The 14,909-nt window shown below is 42.2% G+C and overlaps 1 protein-coding gene across 22 annotated transcripts in view; it reads right to left on the reverse strand.

Annotated features, from left to right (window-relative positions):
* The window catches only part of LEKR1 (leucine, glutamate and lysine rich 1), a 61,307-nt gene that overhangs the window by 14,036 nt on the left and 32,362 nt on the right, over window positions 1-14,909 (reverse strand). For all 22 annotated transcript variants that reach the window (XM_040705960.1, XM_046898594.1, XM_040705959.2 and 19 more), the window contains 3 exons: window positions 3,641-3,722; window positions 1,984-2,061; window positions 1,502-1,705 (listed from right to left, as the gene is read on the reverse strand). In XM_040705960.1, the coding sequence (XP_040561894.1) occupies window positions 1,502-1,705; window positions 1,984-2,061; window positions 3,641-3,722 (364 nt within the window). The remainder of the gene's footprint in view (window positions 1-1,501; window positions 1,706-1,983; window positions 2,062-3,640; window positions 3,723-14,909) is intronic.

Genomic DNA, 14,909 nt, shown 5'->3' on the forward strand with positions numbered 1-14,909 from the left:
ACATTTAATGAATGTTATATGTTGAAGAAAATACTGCAGTTAATCATTCTTCTGCATACATACATGAAAACCTCAACTATTTTTAAAATTTTCAAGTCAAATTAAGAACACTGAATAACTTTTATAATTCTCTAAACAAATTGTTGTAGTTAACAAACTCAGAGTATTACTACAATTAATTTTTAAAGATGTAATAGCCTCTGAATTAAAACCACCAAGTGGTTGCTATTGTTGTAGTTACTCTTTGTTATGTGAGGCTTGTAGGGCAAAAGCCCTAGAGAGTTCAAATTCTTCTAACTTACATTATCAGCAATGTACCAACTGGAACAAGTCACGTAGCTGAGGTTTAAGTAGAAGGAAAATATTCTTAAATTAACATGTAATATCTTTTCATGCACTACCCACATACAGAGCATATTCAAACTCTTTACATATAAAAATAGCTTAATGCCTCCTGGTGTACCATCACTATCTCAGAATATCCTTATCTTCTCCAAAAGCCACTATTCTGAATATATTTTCCCAAGTCAAACAAATAATGTACTGCCACATTTTAAGCAGGAGGCAGCACTTTATTTTGCCAACGAAAGATAAGTTAATATATCAGTAACTGAAAATGTATTAGCAGGACGCTTTCAAATAGCAAAGACAAGCCTGTGGACGTTAGGAATGAACTGAATATGTAGATTATACTCAAAGCAAATAAAAATAATGTGGATTAAGGTTGATAAGTGGAGAAGTCTAAAAGAAAGGCATTCAGATACCATTCCAGGAAACAATGAGCCTCAGGAGCTCAGTGCTTCATTTTCCACATCTGAGAAATAATTATAGGGAAAAGGTTAGCTTTGTTGATAGTTGAGAACCTTTGGAATAAGATTAGACTGGCTGGGTGTTGTCTACACGTTTCACTGAATACTAGATCACATCCAAAAACCTGGCATATTGTAATATTTATAGCATTGTTGCTGTTTGCGAGTTGCTAATAACGTAAGTTACAGGAATTTAAACTCTTCAGGGCTTTTTCTCTACAAGCCTCATATAGCAAATAGCAGCTATAACAACAGCAATAAATAGGTGTTTTGATTAAGCTTGAGCTGGGTTGCCCTGGGTTGCATAGCAGAGGTTTGGTGTGTTGGATTTTCCTTCCCCCCTTTTTTCCCCTCCTTAAAGGCACGTTTTGTTCTACTCAGCTTTTTGTCTATACTGCAATAATTTTAAAAGTCCATCCAATGAATTCCAGAGTGCCAGGATACGGGGTCAGTGCTGTCAAGGCTGTCAGAGTTCTGCCTGTAGGTCCAGGCAGTGGCTGAGGGCAAGGGCAGACCACAGCTGGGCACAGCGCCTCTCTCCCAGTCTGCCCACTACCAGAGCTAAGCTCCAGCACTAGTCAGAGAGCTGAGGAACTGACAGAGAAGGAACACTTTATATTTACAGATTTCCAAGAAGAAAACCTGGGCTGAACATACACAGCAATTTTCAGTGGTGACTCAGCTCTGGTTACCTTTCTTGCTTCAACATCACCACTTCTTCCTCTGTTTGTGTGAGAAGAGCTTTAAGCGTTTCCAGTTCACTTTCTGATTGACTGGTTCTTCTTCTTAGATCTCCTTCTCTCCTCTCCTTCTCAGCCACCTCTTCCTGCAAACGTTTGCATACTTGTTGGCAAATCAGTAGAGATTCTTCCTTTTCCTTAAGCTCTTTTGCAAGTCTACAGAGGAAATGAAAAGCAACATCACAGTTATCCTCATTCCCAAACAGAAACTAAACAGAGGGAAATAAATTGTACCTGGAAAAGAAAATGTTAGACAAAAAAGTATGTATTCTTCATGAAGTTAAATCTAGTGACTTTTATACAAAAATAGAAACTGAAAATGGAAAGAAAAAAAAAAAAGAATGTATAACAGCTGCATTAAAACCATAAATAAAATTTTTGCTCTCCTTGCTCATAAATGCATTTATGCTATAAAACACAACTGCAGCATTTACCGTGACTCAGAAATTCCATTTTCATTTTTCATTTTTTTCAGTTCATTTTGACACACATCAAGTTCTGCTGATTTCACCCTAAGAAAATGAAAAAGAAAGTATATTTGTGCAAAGCGATGACAGCCTTTACTCACACAATAATCTGAACACCATTTATTAATCCACTATCTAACTTGTACTTTCTGTTTTAGTTAAAAGGCACATAAATAAAACACTCAATTACTTATTGCTAGCACTTTTCAGCAGCATATTTACACTTGCAGTGTAAACTCAGTCTAACCCAGGATCACAAAAATCTAATTGTTGCAAACAAGAAAGTGTGATCTTGCAGCACCAGTGAATGTTTTGAGTGGGCTATGAATACAAAGGAACAAATAACAATTTAATATGATAGAGGTCTGGAAAATAGGAAGGTTTCCTGTCATTTTGTCATCATTTCACCAATTAATAACCATGGTTAAGCCTCCTATTTATACTTAATAAAATAACATATTTTCTATTTGTTTATGTTGCACCCATATTACTCTGAAAATTTAATATTACGCTGAGAAACACCGTACTGTTTATTTAACTCTGTTCATGAAGTCTTTTTTTTTTGTGCTCAATACTTGTATTATCATTAAAATACTCTGTTGCTAAGCATTCCAAATATTTGCAACTGTGTTTTGATCAGCTCCTCTGAATACAGGAACTGAAAACAGAAAGTATGCATCATGAAAGAATCCTTCTTTGAATTTCAGGAAAACATAGAAAACAACTGATAATATTTGGTCTCGAGTTTGGTTACACTTTTGCATTGCTCTCCAGCTTCATATTTGAAACTAACATTTATTTTCACTAGTGTGCTATTCAGGGTGATGTTATTTCTGAATTGCACTGTGGACTTGCAATGCAGGAAAGCACTCAGAGCCCCAATCCCACAGCCCTTAAAGGTGCTGACAGCTCTCAACAAGCCCCACATACTGCCAAAGCACAGACCAGCTGCATTGGAGGGGACCCTGGGCTCCCATACTGCTGCTCAGGGCAGCGTGATGGGAGCAGAATGCTCTGTGCCACAGCAACATTAACAAGAGTTGCCTCTTTTTTCTTATTTCCTCAGCCTTACGATGCCCTCCCATCACCCAGGGGCAGCAGCAGCCTGAGGACAGGCACTGCTGTAGGCACTGTTGCTTGCCATGCTCTGAGACCACCAGTTCTGCAGTGAGGAGCCTCTTCAGGGCCCTGACAAGGCTTTGATGGCATTTTCTTTATTCCATATTAATTTAGGCTTCATATTCTAACCATGCAACACGGTAAAATTACAAATTGTAGTAACATACTGGTGCATGGGGAATACTAGCAGTAAATTCACGTTTACAGTCCAGAAATTGTGTGGGTTTCACACAATTTATCCCACGCTTACTATTAAATGAAGAATCAAATTGAGCTGTAGCCCCCCTCCTCTTTGCTGCATCATGAGACAGGTGGGGAAGGCAAGCCCTGCTTCCACAGGCAGACACGTTCACTCAGTTGGTTAGGAATACAGGTTGATTAATATAACACGCTTCTTCTGCTGGTCAAAACCTTCACAAACCACCCTTGACGAGTAGTGGTACAATTCTCTTTGAAAACAGTGTTATGCACAGTGGCAAAACAAACAAGCAAACAGAAACCTTACATTAGCAGCTTTTTGTAGTGATCCATCTCAGCTGTTACCTTCTGCAGCTTGTGTTCAGTGGTCTCTACTTGATTAGTTAAATCTGAAACCAAAAACACAGTGTTTATGGCACTCCCTGTGATGCACATTGCAGACCCATGGCTCCCAGCTGCCATGCAGGGGCTCGGCACCTCCAGACATCCCCTCACAAAGCAGCTTTGTCATTTGTGACACTTGGTTTCTCACTGAAATATACAAAAATTCTAAATATACTAATAATTTTACTTAAAGACCATAATGCTGCTATTAAAAATACCATAATTACAAAAAAAAACAGCTCAAGATCCCTCCTGTATGTATATTCTGTTGCAATGCCTATTTGACTCATGTGAAATAAGTTCCTTATGCTTGAATGGATTGAATACTTACTGCCTTTTCATGTGGATGTTATTCACCATATTCACAAACCCATTGCAGAGTCACACAAAAGGTAAAACTTCTCTCAAAGTCAGGGCTTCCTAGAAGTACCTTACGTTACTGGCTTTCTAATATTTTCTGGCATCTGTTGCTCAAGCAATGTATTTTAGAGGGCTTGGAGCAGGGAAGGGTGTTGATGGAGCATTTCCAGGTGAATCACTGCCATCCCACTTCTTTGGCATTCCTCATAAAACTGTCAGCAGAGCACAGGATCTCAATGCATCCAATGGGCATGGAAGGTTTCCCACACTCAGCAATGCTGCTGTAGTACACGGCCTTTCTATGAGTTATTACCAACCTTCACACTTCTATCAAACTCCGTGCAACTCTGAATTTCTTTTTCCCATTTCATAAAATATACAAATAGGAATTAATTTGTATTAAACCTTCACTATCTGTATTCAGCAACTGTAGAGTACCTGCCATTCACATTAGGCTTTCAGAAGCTTATAGAATCCAAAGGAGCAGTTTGGCAAATTTCTACTTAAGCCCACACTATCTTGGCACTCAGACTACAAGGAAACCTCAGAAATCCATGGAGACTGACCCTCCTCATGATATATGAAGAAGACAGTTTCAGCTTTGTGGTGAGGTCTGCTTTCCCTGACAGTATTGAAAAGAAGTGGAAAGTGAAAAGGTCTGGCAACAGTTAAATTAAGCCTCACCAATAAATCAAGCTAAGGGCTGGCAAAAGTTAAGCTGAACTCCATTTGCACTGTGCTCCGAACAGCACGCATCACCTCTACAGCCCATTCTCTGCCCCATTTCTGCAGAAAAGCAGAGCAGATTCTGTACGGGCACAGCACAGAGAACAGCAGGCACTCGTGCAGCTCCACTTGTACAGGCATGCAGTTGGCTGAGTGGAAGCCAAAAGTTCTCAGAACACTGTACGTATGCTACCAAAGCTCTGCTCCCAGAAGCAGCACACAGAGCACGTTCACACCATAAAACACAGCTACAGCCCAGCTGGGGGTGGCTCGAGGTGAAGAGGGCAGTCAGGCACCTCTCTGAAGGCATTCCTCAAGCATCACTTACTTGGCCACTGTGCTCAGAGTCAGCAATCCTGTTTTACAGCAGATGAAACTGCTGCAAGCCATTCAGCTGAAACTTGCTTCAACACTTTTCATCTGCACTCCACCACCTTCCTAATACATTGTGGTTGAATGTTTTCTTGTACTACAAGTTAAGCAACCAGTGGCTTTCCAGGCGTTAGAAAGGAATTCATCCTGTGACACGAGCTGCTGGTGCTTTGCTCAAGCACAGCTGATGTGATGAGAAGGATGCAGAACCATGACGAACAGCAAGTATGGCATAACTGCATGGCAGAAGCACTAGGAACCAACAGTTTATAACCTCTCAATGCTCTCCTGCTGCCCCAGCTGTCAGCTTGGAAGGTCAGCCACATTTTCCCTCTGTTCCCAACAAAGAGCCCTGGAGCATCCACCCTTGCTGCCAAGCAGCACCAAAGGAAAAGAATCAGTGACAACTTACAACTATTTAAAATCTGTGTTTGTTTGAATGTTGTTGTCAAAACTTCTTCTAGGTGGGTTTCAAAAACCTCCATGACAAACCCACAGTCCTGCAGCCATTGAGTTATCTGAGCTCTGCTATCTGCATCAAAAAGCTGTGTAGCATTCACCAGGCCAGACTGAGGTGTTTCTGCTCAGAGCTGGCACCTTCCCCTTCTCCAGGAACACAAAGTCGTGGCCAAGAACACCAAGGATAGATCAGACCACCTGCAGTTAGTTTCGTTTACTTCTGTGCCTTCAATGAGGCATTCTAATGTAATGTATTGTTCTGTACGCTCTTCCAAAGCGACATAATTCAACTTTAATTTCCTGTCATTCATCTTGACATTGGCTTATGAAATAAATGGCTCTGAATGCCTACAGAAAAAGGGGAAAGATTGGCTTCAAACACTAAGCAGATGTTAGACAGAACATGTGGGAACAATCTAAAATTGACAACAACAAGCTCTGCTGCAATGTGACTGCTTTGTTAAAACGGATTAAGTAAAGATCAAATTGCTGTGAATCAACAAGACAAGGAGAGCCCTTTGCACGGGATTGGCTGCTACAGACCAGCTTTTCAAAGACCTGAATTTAACCATTTTTTCTTCTAGGTCTGTAATTAAAGCAGATATCTAGCAACTATAAACAACTATGTCTTTTCCCCCCACTCTTTCTAGATGTGAGAGGGTGGAAACAAGTTGAGGAAAAAGGAAAAGGGCTAACGTTTAATTTGGTTCTAGTACTTTGGGTGGTCTTTCAGCTGTTTCTTCTTGTACTCAGTTTGTTTTGAGAAGTTTTTGTAATGACTGAGCATTGGATAGGAGCTTTTCACAAGGGAGTAGATGGATTCAATTATACAGCTGGATTCTGCAAGTCTTCTCAAGAGAGAGTTCCCACCAAAGTCAACAGGAGCTGCACAGCAGAAAGTCTGAGGGATCAGACCTACGCCCACAGAGCCTACATAACACAGACCTCTATCAAGTTTGAGGGACACAGCAGAACTGAGGGAACTAGTGAGAACGGTAATACAAATGCTTTGTAACTGAAACTCATTTTAAAGTTTTAAGTACCATCACATTTTAAAAATCATACAATCACAAGGTTGGAAAGGACCTACAAGATCATTTAGTCCACCGTCCTCCCACGGCCATCGCTACCACAAACCACTAAACCATATCTCATAGCTCCTCATCTAAAGACTCTTCAGTCCAAATACATCTCAATATTGCTCATATTGCTCCCGGTCAGTTTTATTTATTACATTATAGCAATCTTTATTATAACTTACGGCAGACATTAACCTCCTTCCTAGAGTAATTTTTCATAGCTCCAGAAGTAGTTTGTTGCTATAATTCCTAGGTATATTCTCAACACATTCCAGGCACCGGCCAGCTTGTTTCAGGCAGCAAACAAGAAAAGACAGCTTTTACTGGATAGTAGGTAAAACCTTAGAAAATAGTTTGATTGTTCTTAATGTCCTCCGTCCATTCTTTTTAAGAACAGTTAAGGTTTGTTTTGTTCCACATATTTTTTTTACTGGCCATTACAGGAGGAATGTATTTACCAACTATATTTATCAGACAAAAGCCAACCTCTTAACAGCACTTGAAAGAAATAGACATTTCTTTAAAAATGTAGAAATTAAAGATTTTCTTTAGTGACTCGTCACCCATTTTATGAAATATCAGAGCAAGGGAGGTTCTGAGACTCATCTTTGAGGCCCAGTTGGGGCACAGGAACCTTACTGTCCTGCCACACCTGAGGTTTTTGGTCAGCCTTCCAGGCAGCACACACACTCAGCCCTGTCTTCAAGGAGTGCCAAACCGTGGCCAAGAGGTACCACAGCTACACCTTTGTGTTTCAGCACTATCATACTCTCCAGGAGGCACAGCACAGAAGAGGCACAAGAAAAGGCATTCTGAAGAACCACAGCTGGTCATCGTTTCCTCCTAACTGGGTGAATTCCCATACATACAGTCCACAGTGCTGAGAGCAGTGAGCATGCCTGGAAATGGCTTTCAGGAACTCAGCCACCCAGCTTGTGGTCTTTCCAGATGTCCTGCCAATGGCACGTTCAGGGAAGGTTCCAGTTTCTGCTTTGTAAATAGCAACAACTGGTGAAGTTTTCAGTGAAAAAAACAACAAAACAAACCCACCCCACCCTGCTGTGAACTACACTCACACTGGGTAAGCAGCCACTCTAAAAAACATCAATTTTACAGATAATCTGTAACAGATTCGCAGTGATATCAGTTCAGAAGCATGCATGGTGAAGCTATGTGATTTTCTACTCTTCCTGCAAACCCTCCCCCCCCAAAAAAAACCCACAAAAAACCCACCAAGATACTTTCTGAAAACCTTCGTCTCACCTAAACAAAAGCTCAGTGTTTCGTCCATATGCACAAAAAGGAAGACTACCTGCCAGTAATTAAGAGTTTCTGGAGAATTTCACAAGCACAGCTCAAACTCATACTGCCACCGAAGCTGTGCGGACCCCAGTCATTGCTGGAGACCCTTCTGCCTTAGCAGGACCGGCTCAGCTGCTGGCACACAGAAACTCCTCAGCTTAGCTGTGGTCACAGTATGAATCTACCCCGTATCACTGAGTCTCGGGTCTAAGATGACTGTGCCTAGCTGAAAATAAATGCATGCCAACAAAGTTTCTTTGCTCCCAATTTCAGAAATGTGGGCCACTTCCCGCTACCTGGCTAGAGATACCAAGCAAATGCTTTTACTGGTTTTTAGCACATCACTGAAATCAGTGCAGGGAGAAAGCAGTTTCATTTTCCCTTCATTTAAGCATGCATTGGGGAAGAACTGGGAGATATTCTGCTTCAAGGACAACACGCTGTGACTCACTACCTGGTCACTGATGAGCAAGCCCTGCTGGGGCAGCCCCCTCCAAGCACCCTCAGAGGTGGGAGGGCTGCATAGGCCCCACACGTTGTCCTAGAGGAGTGCTGGGCAGAAATACCCACACACGTACCAGCACAAGGGGCATGTAGAGGCAGCTACAATCTCAGACTGGAGTGGTTTTGAGCTCATCAAACTTCACGAGGCTCTCAGAGTGACTCAGCTGGGCACAGACTCCCAGATTGGCTGTAAGGGGCCCCCTGGCAGCTGCCCAGCTCAGCACACTGCTCTACACTTCAGCACTACCACAGACCAGACGAGATCACCTGGGGTTGTTCTGCCAGCTCCTGCAGAGCCCCTCCCCACCCTCGGGGCAGCCTCTGCCCACGTTGCACCATGTTCTGCTGGAAGAACACCTGATGACCAGCCTGAAGCTCCCAGCTGTGGCCAACGGCCCTTGCCTTACCACTTTCCCCTTCCCAGAACAGCTTGGACCCACCACCATCATCGTATTTCCCCTCAGGCACTTACAAACAGCTGCCCTGGCAGTGGTGGAGTCACTGTCCCTGGAGCTGTTCTAGAACTGTGGAGACATGGCACTGAGGGACATGGTTGTGATGGGTTCATGGTTGAACTTGATGATCTTAGAGGTCTTTTCCAACCTTTATGATTCTATGATAACATTTGTCAGACTAATTTGCATCTCTATACTTTTCAAGGAGACCAAAGAAGTGAACTAAACACCCAAAGTCCTTGCCTGCACAGAACAGAACCATTTGTTTTTATTTAGAATATTTCATGTAGTCTGTTCTCTAGGATAGGCTATTTTTGCACACACAAGAAAGTACTTCTTTCTGCTTGAGACTCACAAGCACAAGGCTGCCTGGAAGCAGCCCAGGGCCAGGCCCCAGCCATATGCATTGATGTCCCTTCTGGAGACTTGAGCAGTACCACCAGGATGGCTCTAAAGCACCGAGAGCTGCCAGGAACTTGGAGGATGTGCCAAGCTCTTATCTCCCCTAAGCACATGTTGCTGATCACTGCCAGGTCTGGGCCTTCTGCACCTCTGCTCTGAACTAGCACGTTAGTTCTTTCATGCTTGCATATAAAACAAGCATAGGGAAAGCAAGAGAAGGGACCAGATTCTCATTTGTTTCAATGATACAAATCTAGAATCTCTCAGTGTTCTCAAAAGAATAAACCAGCAACTGCATACCCCACACAAACATGATGGCAGTCTTTTACAATACCTTAACGTGTGCTTACTTCCAGAAACAATGCTATCTTGGCAATTCCTGCTCCCTGCTGCCCAAATTATCTGGTGACTTTTGGAGTCAGAGAGATACAGCCCTTAAGCCTGAGCTTTCTGCATATATTCCTGCCTTTTCAAAGCCAAGGTTATTGGGATGCAAGTCAGAATTTTTCCTACAGACCTTCTTCTCCTGTGTGCTAAAACTGAGTCAAAATGCGGTCACTCACCTACTGGTTGGGAAACCCGGAGGTAAGAAAACGTTGTTCTGACCATAACTTCCTTTCTTGTCACAGAGCTTAGTCTGAGCAGATACAATATGATTGATATATTTCCTTTAGTGAAGATTCCTGCTTTTCCAAAAGCAGAAGTGAAGAGAGACCCTCCTTCTGTAAGGAAATCACACTCCAACACAGCACTGCCCTGGCACATAACTGAAGAGAACAAGGACGCTGTTCCCTCCATCACTTTCATGTATTTCCTCTTCCATTTCAAGAGACTGCTGAAAAGCACTAATGAGCCCTGCCTGGTCTAACCCATTCGTCAGTCTCTTCAAACACCAAACTGCATTCCCCGGCTCTCACCCTTCAAATTCTTAGCGTCGCAGCTGGAATTAATAGCAAAATATTTCAACAGTACTTGCAGCATGAATAGTGGATACTTGAACTGCAGCCTCCCTAAAACTACAGGAAACCATTCTCTGTTTGGATTTTCAAAGCGGTCTTAAAAGTGCCATTAGAGCATTCATGTACTTCATGTACATGAAAATACTGCTCCTTCTTTCTACGAAGTGTGCTAACGTTCCCCACTTCAGCTTCCTGGCTACTCCTACAGCTGCCTGCACTTTTATATCATTGCTCATTAGTCTTATTATGTCAGCAGACCGCTGCTAAGCTTATATTTAGTAACTTAAATAGACCATGAAGCAGGAGCTTCAAAAGCCTTGGAAGACAGATTACATGTGCACAGCCAGCAATTTAAATCCATACAGAGGTAAATCTGCATCTATGAGGGGAGCTAGAGAAAGACTGCCACGACTCTGTGAACAAAAATTCTTCTATAACGGTGATTAAGGCAAGGAAAGGATTTGGCTGGTAATAAAATGAAAGCAGGGATGTTAGTGCCTATCTTTTAGGAGCACATGCTATTGCAGCTCCTCCACTGCTCCCAGCCCCAAAAACATAGACAACAACACTATCACAACACATGATTGGGTTTTGGGGTGTTTTTAAGTGTATTTGATTAGACAGCTGCTCACCAGGCTTTGCTCGGAGCTGAGCATTTTTCAAGCCCTGTCATCTCTCGCTAACCAACGATGCACCGTGACTCTGAAAAGTGGTATGAAATCAGAAATCAAATCACTCCTCCAGCAAGATGTAACTCACCCAGGTGATTTTCATAAAGGTCACGAGAACCACGAAACAACAGGAGAAACTACAGGCTGGTTTCGGTTCTTGCAAATGAGTGCCACCATATGAAATACACGGTATTTTAAAGTTTATCAAAAATAGACAAAGCAAGAATTTTCCAAGTGTTGTCTGTAGAAATGAGAATCCTTTTAAAGCACGCAAACAACATATCGTGGTGGGTTGGCTTTCTGCGTGTTTTTTTGTTTGTTTGAAGCACTGAACTGTTTCAGTACAGAGCCAAAACCGGAATATCAGCATCAGTAGTTGGTGGAGAAAAGGAAGAAAGGGGGGAAAAAAGAAAACCAGGAGCCCCTGAAGATCTGACTGATCTCTGACATGCTGACTTTGTGCAGCATACAACTACTAACTAGGATTAACTTTCACTAAGATCAAGCGTGGCAATAAAAATGCGCTGCTTCTTCCTATCTATTTATTAATACAATGGAAAGATGTTATGTTTGATGGCTGTTTCATAATTAAAATCACGTTTTCTGTTTCAAAGAAGCAAATTGATTTTTGCCATCGTGTTATCCAGCTTTATTATCCCTATCTCATAATGTGTTCCGTAGGGACAGACCTCTGCCTGCTGATGGATTTGTGCTCTACTGATCAATTTGGGAAGGACAGAACAAAAATGTGGGTTTTTTTGCCTTGAAAGCTTCTGGATATCCACATTTTATTTCCTATTAATAGTGGATGTATTACGAAGCAACAGATACATTTTTGTTATTAATAAAAAAGAATGCCTCACATAATGCACTGACTTTCACTGCTGAGATTTTAGCTCTGCAATAATCTTTTTTCAGAGTCCTACTGCTCTCTGAACCCCATACACGACTTATTGATGACTTCTCCACAAGATGTCTGCTACTTCCAACTTGGACTACGTGCAGTTTGAAAACAAACCGTGACACAGGGAAACAACAACCAGCAAGGGGAGCAGCACAGCACTGTGAGCAGCGGTCACAGTGACCCTTCTGCTCAGCATTACGCTGCCGAGATGCTGGAGGATCCAGTCACACCAGCCTCTGAGATAACTTTGGAGTGAACCCATTACGTACGCTTTTCTTTTTTTAAACCCTTCCTGTCTGGAAACATCTTTAAAAACAGTGTGAGCAGGAGAGGATGCAGGACGGTGCACTCTGTGGGAGAGGCAGCAGCTCTGAGCAGCACGATGCTTTCCATCGCCGTATGAACAGAAACACAGCTTCCAAAATATTCCCTTGGAATGCACATCAACAAACAAACAACACCAGAACAACAGTTGCTTTTTTTTAAATGACAAAACCACAGATGTCAGCTCATGGTTATGTCTCCTATCAATGCCAACAGGGGAAAGGTTTTAATAAACACGGATAAAATCTTTTCAGAATATTCCAGTGTTTCAGGCCTTTTCTTTCAAGGGTCACGTCTTCACTCTCAGTTATGTTACATCAAAATGACAAACAGTAATTTAGTTCAATAAATCCCAGTTTGTTTCTTGTCAAACCCAGAGATCTATAGCTGCCTTTATTAATGCCAAATTCCATGAGCAGCACAACTGCCCTCCTCAAGTCCTGGGAGGAAGAGGAATAGGAACTGAACTCTGTAGCCCCTGAGAAGGACGTGGGAGCTGTTGCTCAGCTAAGGATACACAGTGCAACAAAACACTGCCAACCGCAAGGATCAGCTGGAGCCAGGCCAGAGGGAGAAGGGAAACACAGTGTTTGGCAGCCATCCCCTCCTTGCCCAGCACGATGCCCAAGGGCAGCACTGTGCCTGCAGTACAGATGAGGACGCTGCCCACAGCCACCCATGTGTTGGCTTTCTCAATACACGCAGCTGTGAGCACCCTCCTCCCAGCTACCACGCAGCACAGCTGTCTTACTCAGAGTTATTTCTTTCAGTACATAACTCCCACCTCCTCCGTGAGCCCTTTACTATCGTGGCATACAACTTTTTTTTTTCTCCCCCCCCCCCCCCTGCAGGATGAAAAAATTTCAACTACTCAAGGCTCACATCTCCCTGCTCACTGTGAGCTTATTTACAGACAGCCACAGGTACACTCAAACAAACAGTGCATGGGAAAGCACTGCTCAGCCCGGTGCTCTGCAGCCAGAACACCAAACAGAGCTCGGCCACCACAGTAACAAATGAGTATTTAATGTTTCCATAGGTTTGGACATCAGTTTAGCTTGGTCCTCTATGTCAAGAACACTGTCAAATCTCCCAGTCCCCAAATCCTTTCTCAGAGAACAGAAAGTTCATGGGTTTTTCAACAAAGTTTGTTTGCATAATAAAACATGTAATCCAATAACTTTCCCACCCATCTTACTCTCGTGAAAGCTACGTCCATTTTTACTGGAAAAAAACCATTGATTAATGAAGTTTGACAATATTCTAAGCCATTGAAAACTACGTTCTTTTAGTAGGAAATGCTGAGCAATCTTGGAAGACTTGTACAATAATACATGGGGAAGATTCGAAGAGCAGGGCTGGGCCTCTACATCGGGAGCTTCTCTGTAAGCTTAAAGATCCCTTTTTTTCAGCACAAAAGTTGCTATGCTATGCATGAACTAGTCTGAACCTGCACGTGATGTGACACTTATATATACTACAGTTAGTGCATTATGTTATGCATAAAGAACTAGAAAAGTAAATGTCACTGCTTGGAGTGATGTTCCGGTGCAGAGTAGAAAGTTAAGGAACTACATTTGGGTTTTGAGAATATGGGCTGTAGCACCATGCAAGCACCACAAAAAAAAGAAGTTGACTGTGAGCAACCTTCTCTCATCTTCTAACATAAAACAAAGCAATTCTGCATAGAGTTAAAAAACGAGGAAAAGTAAGGCAGAACATTTATCTTTACAATGCACCTAAGCAAACTATGAAACTAATTATTTACAGGAATCTCTGAAGTAAACAGCTTTACACAGCTGAAAAAGGCACTCCAGTTGTAACACTGGGTGGTTCCCATAGCAGTATAAATGTGGTAATACAAATATCTTATGTAAGGATATTAAGCCACATATTCAAGGCTTAACAGACTGTCTTATTAGGCCTGAGGATGTCCTAGATCAGGATGAGACATGTAAGGAAGACAGACTGTCCTGTAATTGCTGCTGGAGTTCCTGCACCGTCCTTTGAACCGTGCCTTCTTTCAGCAGTGAGGACAGGACACCAAACTGACCGGACTTTAGACTTAAGCAGCAGTGAGTGCCAACATTCCAGCTCCCAAGAATGCATGTGAACTACCACTGAGATCACTGAAACTCTCACATGCCCACATACAGCCACTTCACCCAGCAATGCGCAAGATTATCTGAGATTTATTGAGCGTGGCACCTCACAAGAAGAAAAACCTTCAGTCCTGAACACTGCAAGCACAACTGTTCTCAGTGCTTGCTTAAGGAAGGAACTGCAACAGGCTGCACAGCAGCAGTGGAAATTTCACTTGTGCCACCCACAAGTTTCTTATTTTGCATGAAAAATTAAAATGCATTTAAACACAAAGGGAATGTCAGAGTGCAGTTGCAAAGGAGCTTTTCCTGCATTGAGATTATTTCATTTCAACTAATTTTTGCACTAGAAAAACACACATCAAATGTAACTATGTTTTCCTCATGGCAGTCAGGTAGTACACCCACTCATTTCTAGAGAAAGACCAATAATAAATGGCCTAACTGCTTGACATCTTACCATTATTTGTGCTTGCTTATACAAAGTTAGAGGATAGAGCAAAAATATTTTTTTCTGGTAATATACAACAGAAGAAAGCCAGGTATTAGGGCAAAAGGAGTAACAGTACGATC

This window comes from Gallus gallus, chromosome 9 (assembly GCF_016699485.2).
Source record: "Gallus gallus isolate bGalGal1 chromosome 9, bGalGal1.mat.broiler.GRCg7b, whole genome shotgun sequence".
NCBI classification, from domain to species: Eukaryota; Metazoa; Chordata; class Aves; order Galliformes; family Phasianidae; genus Gallus; species Gallus gallus.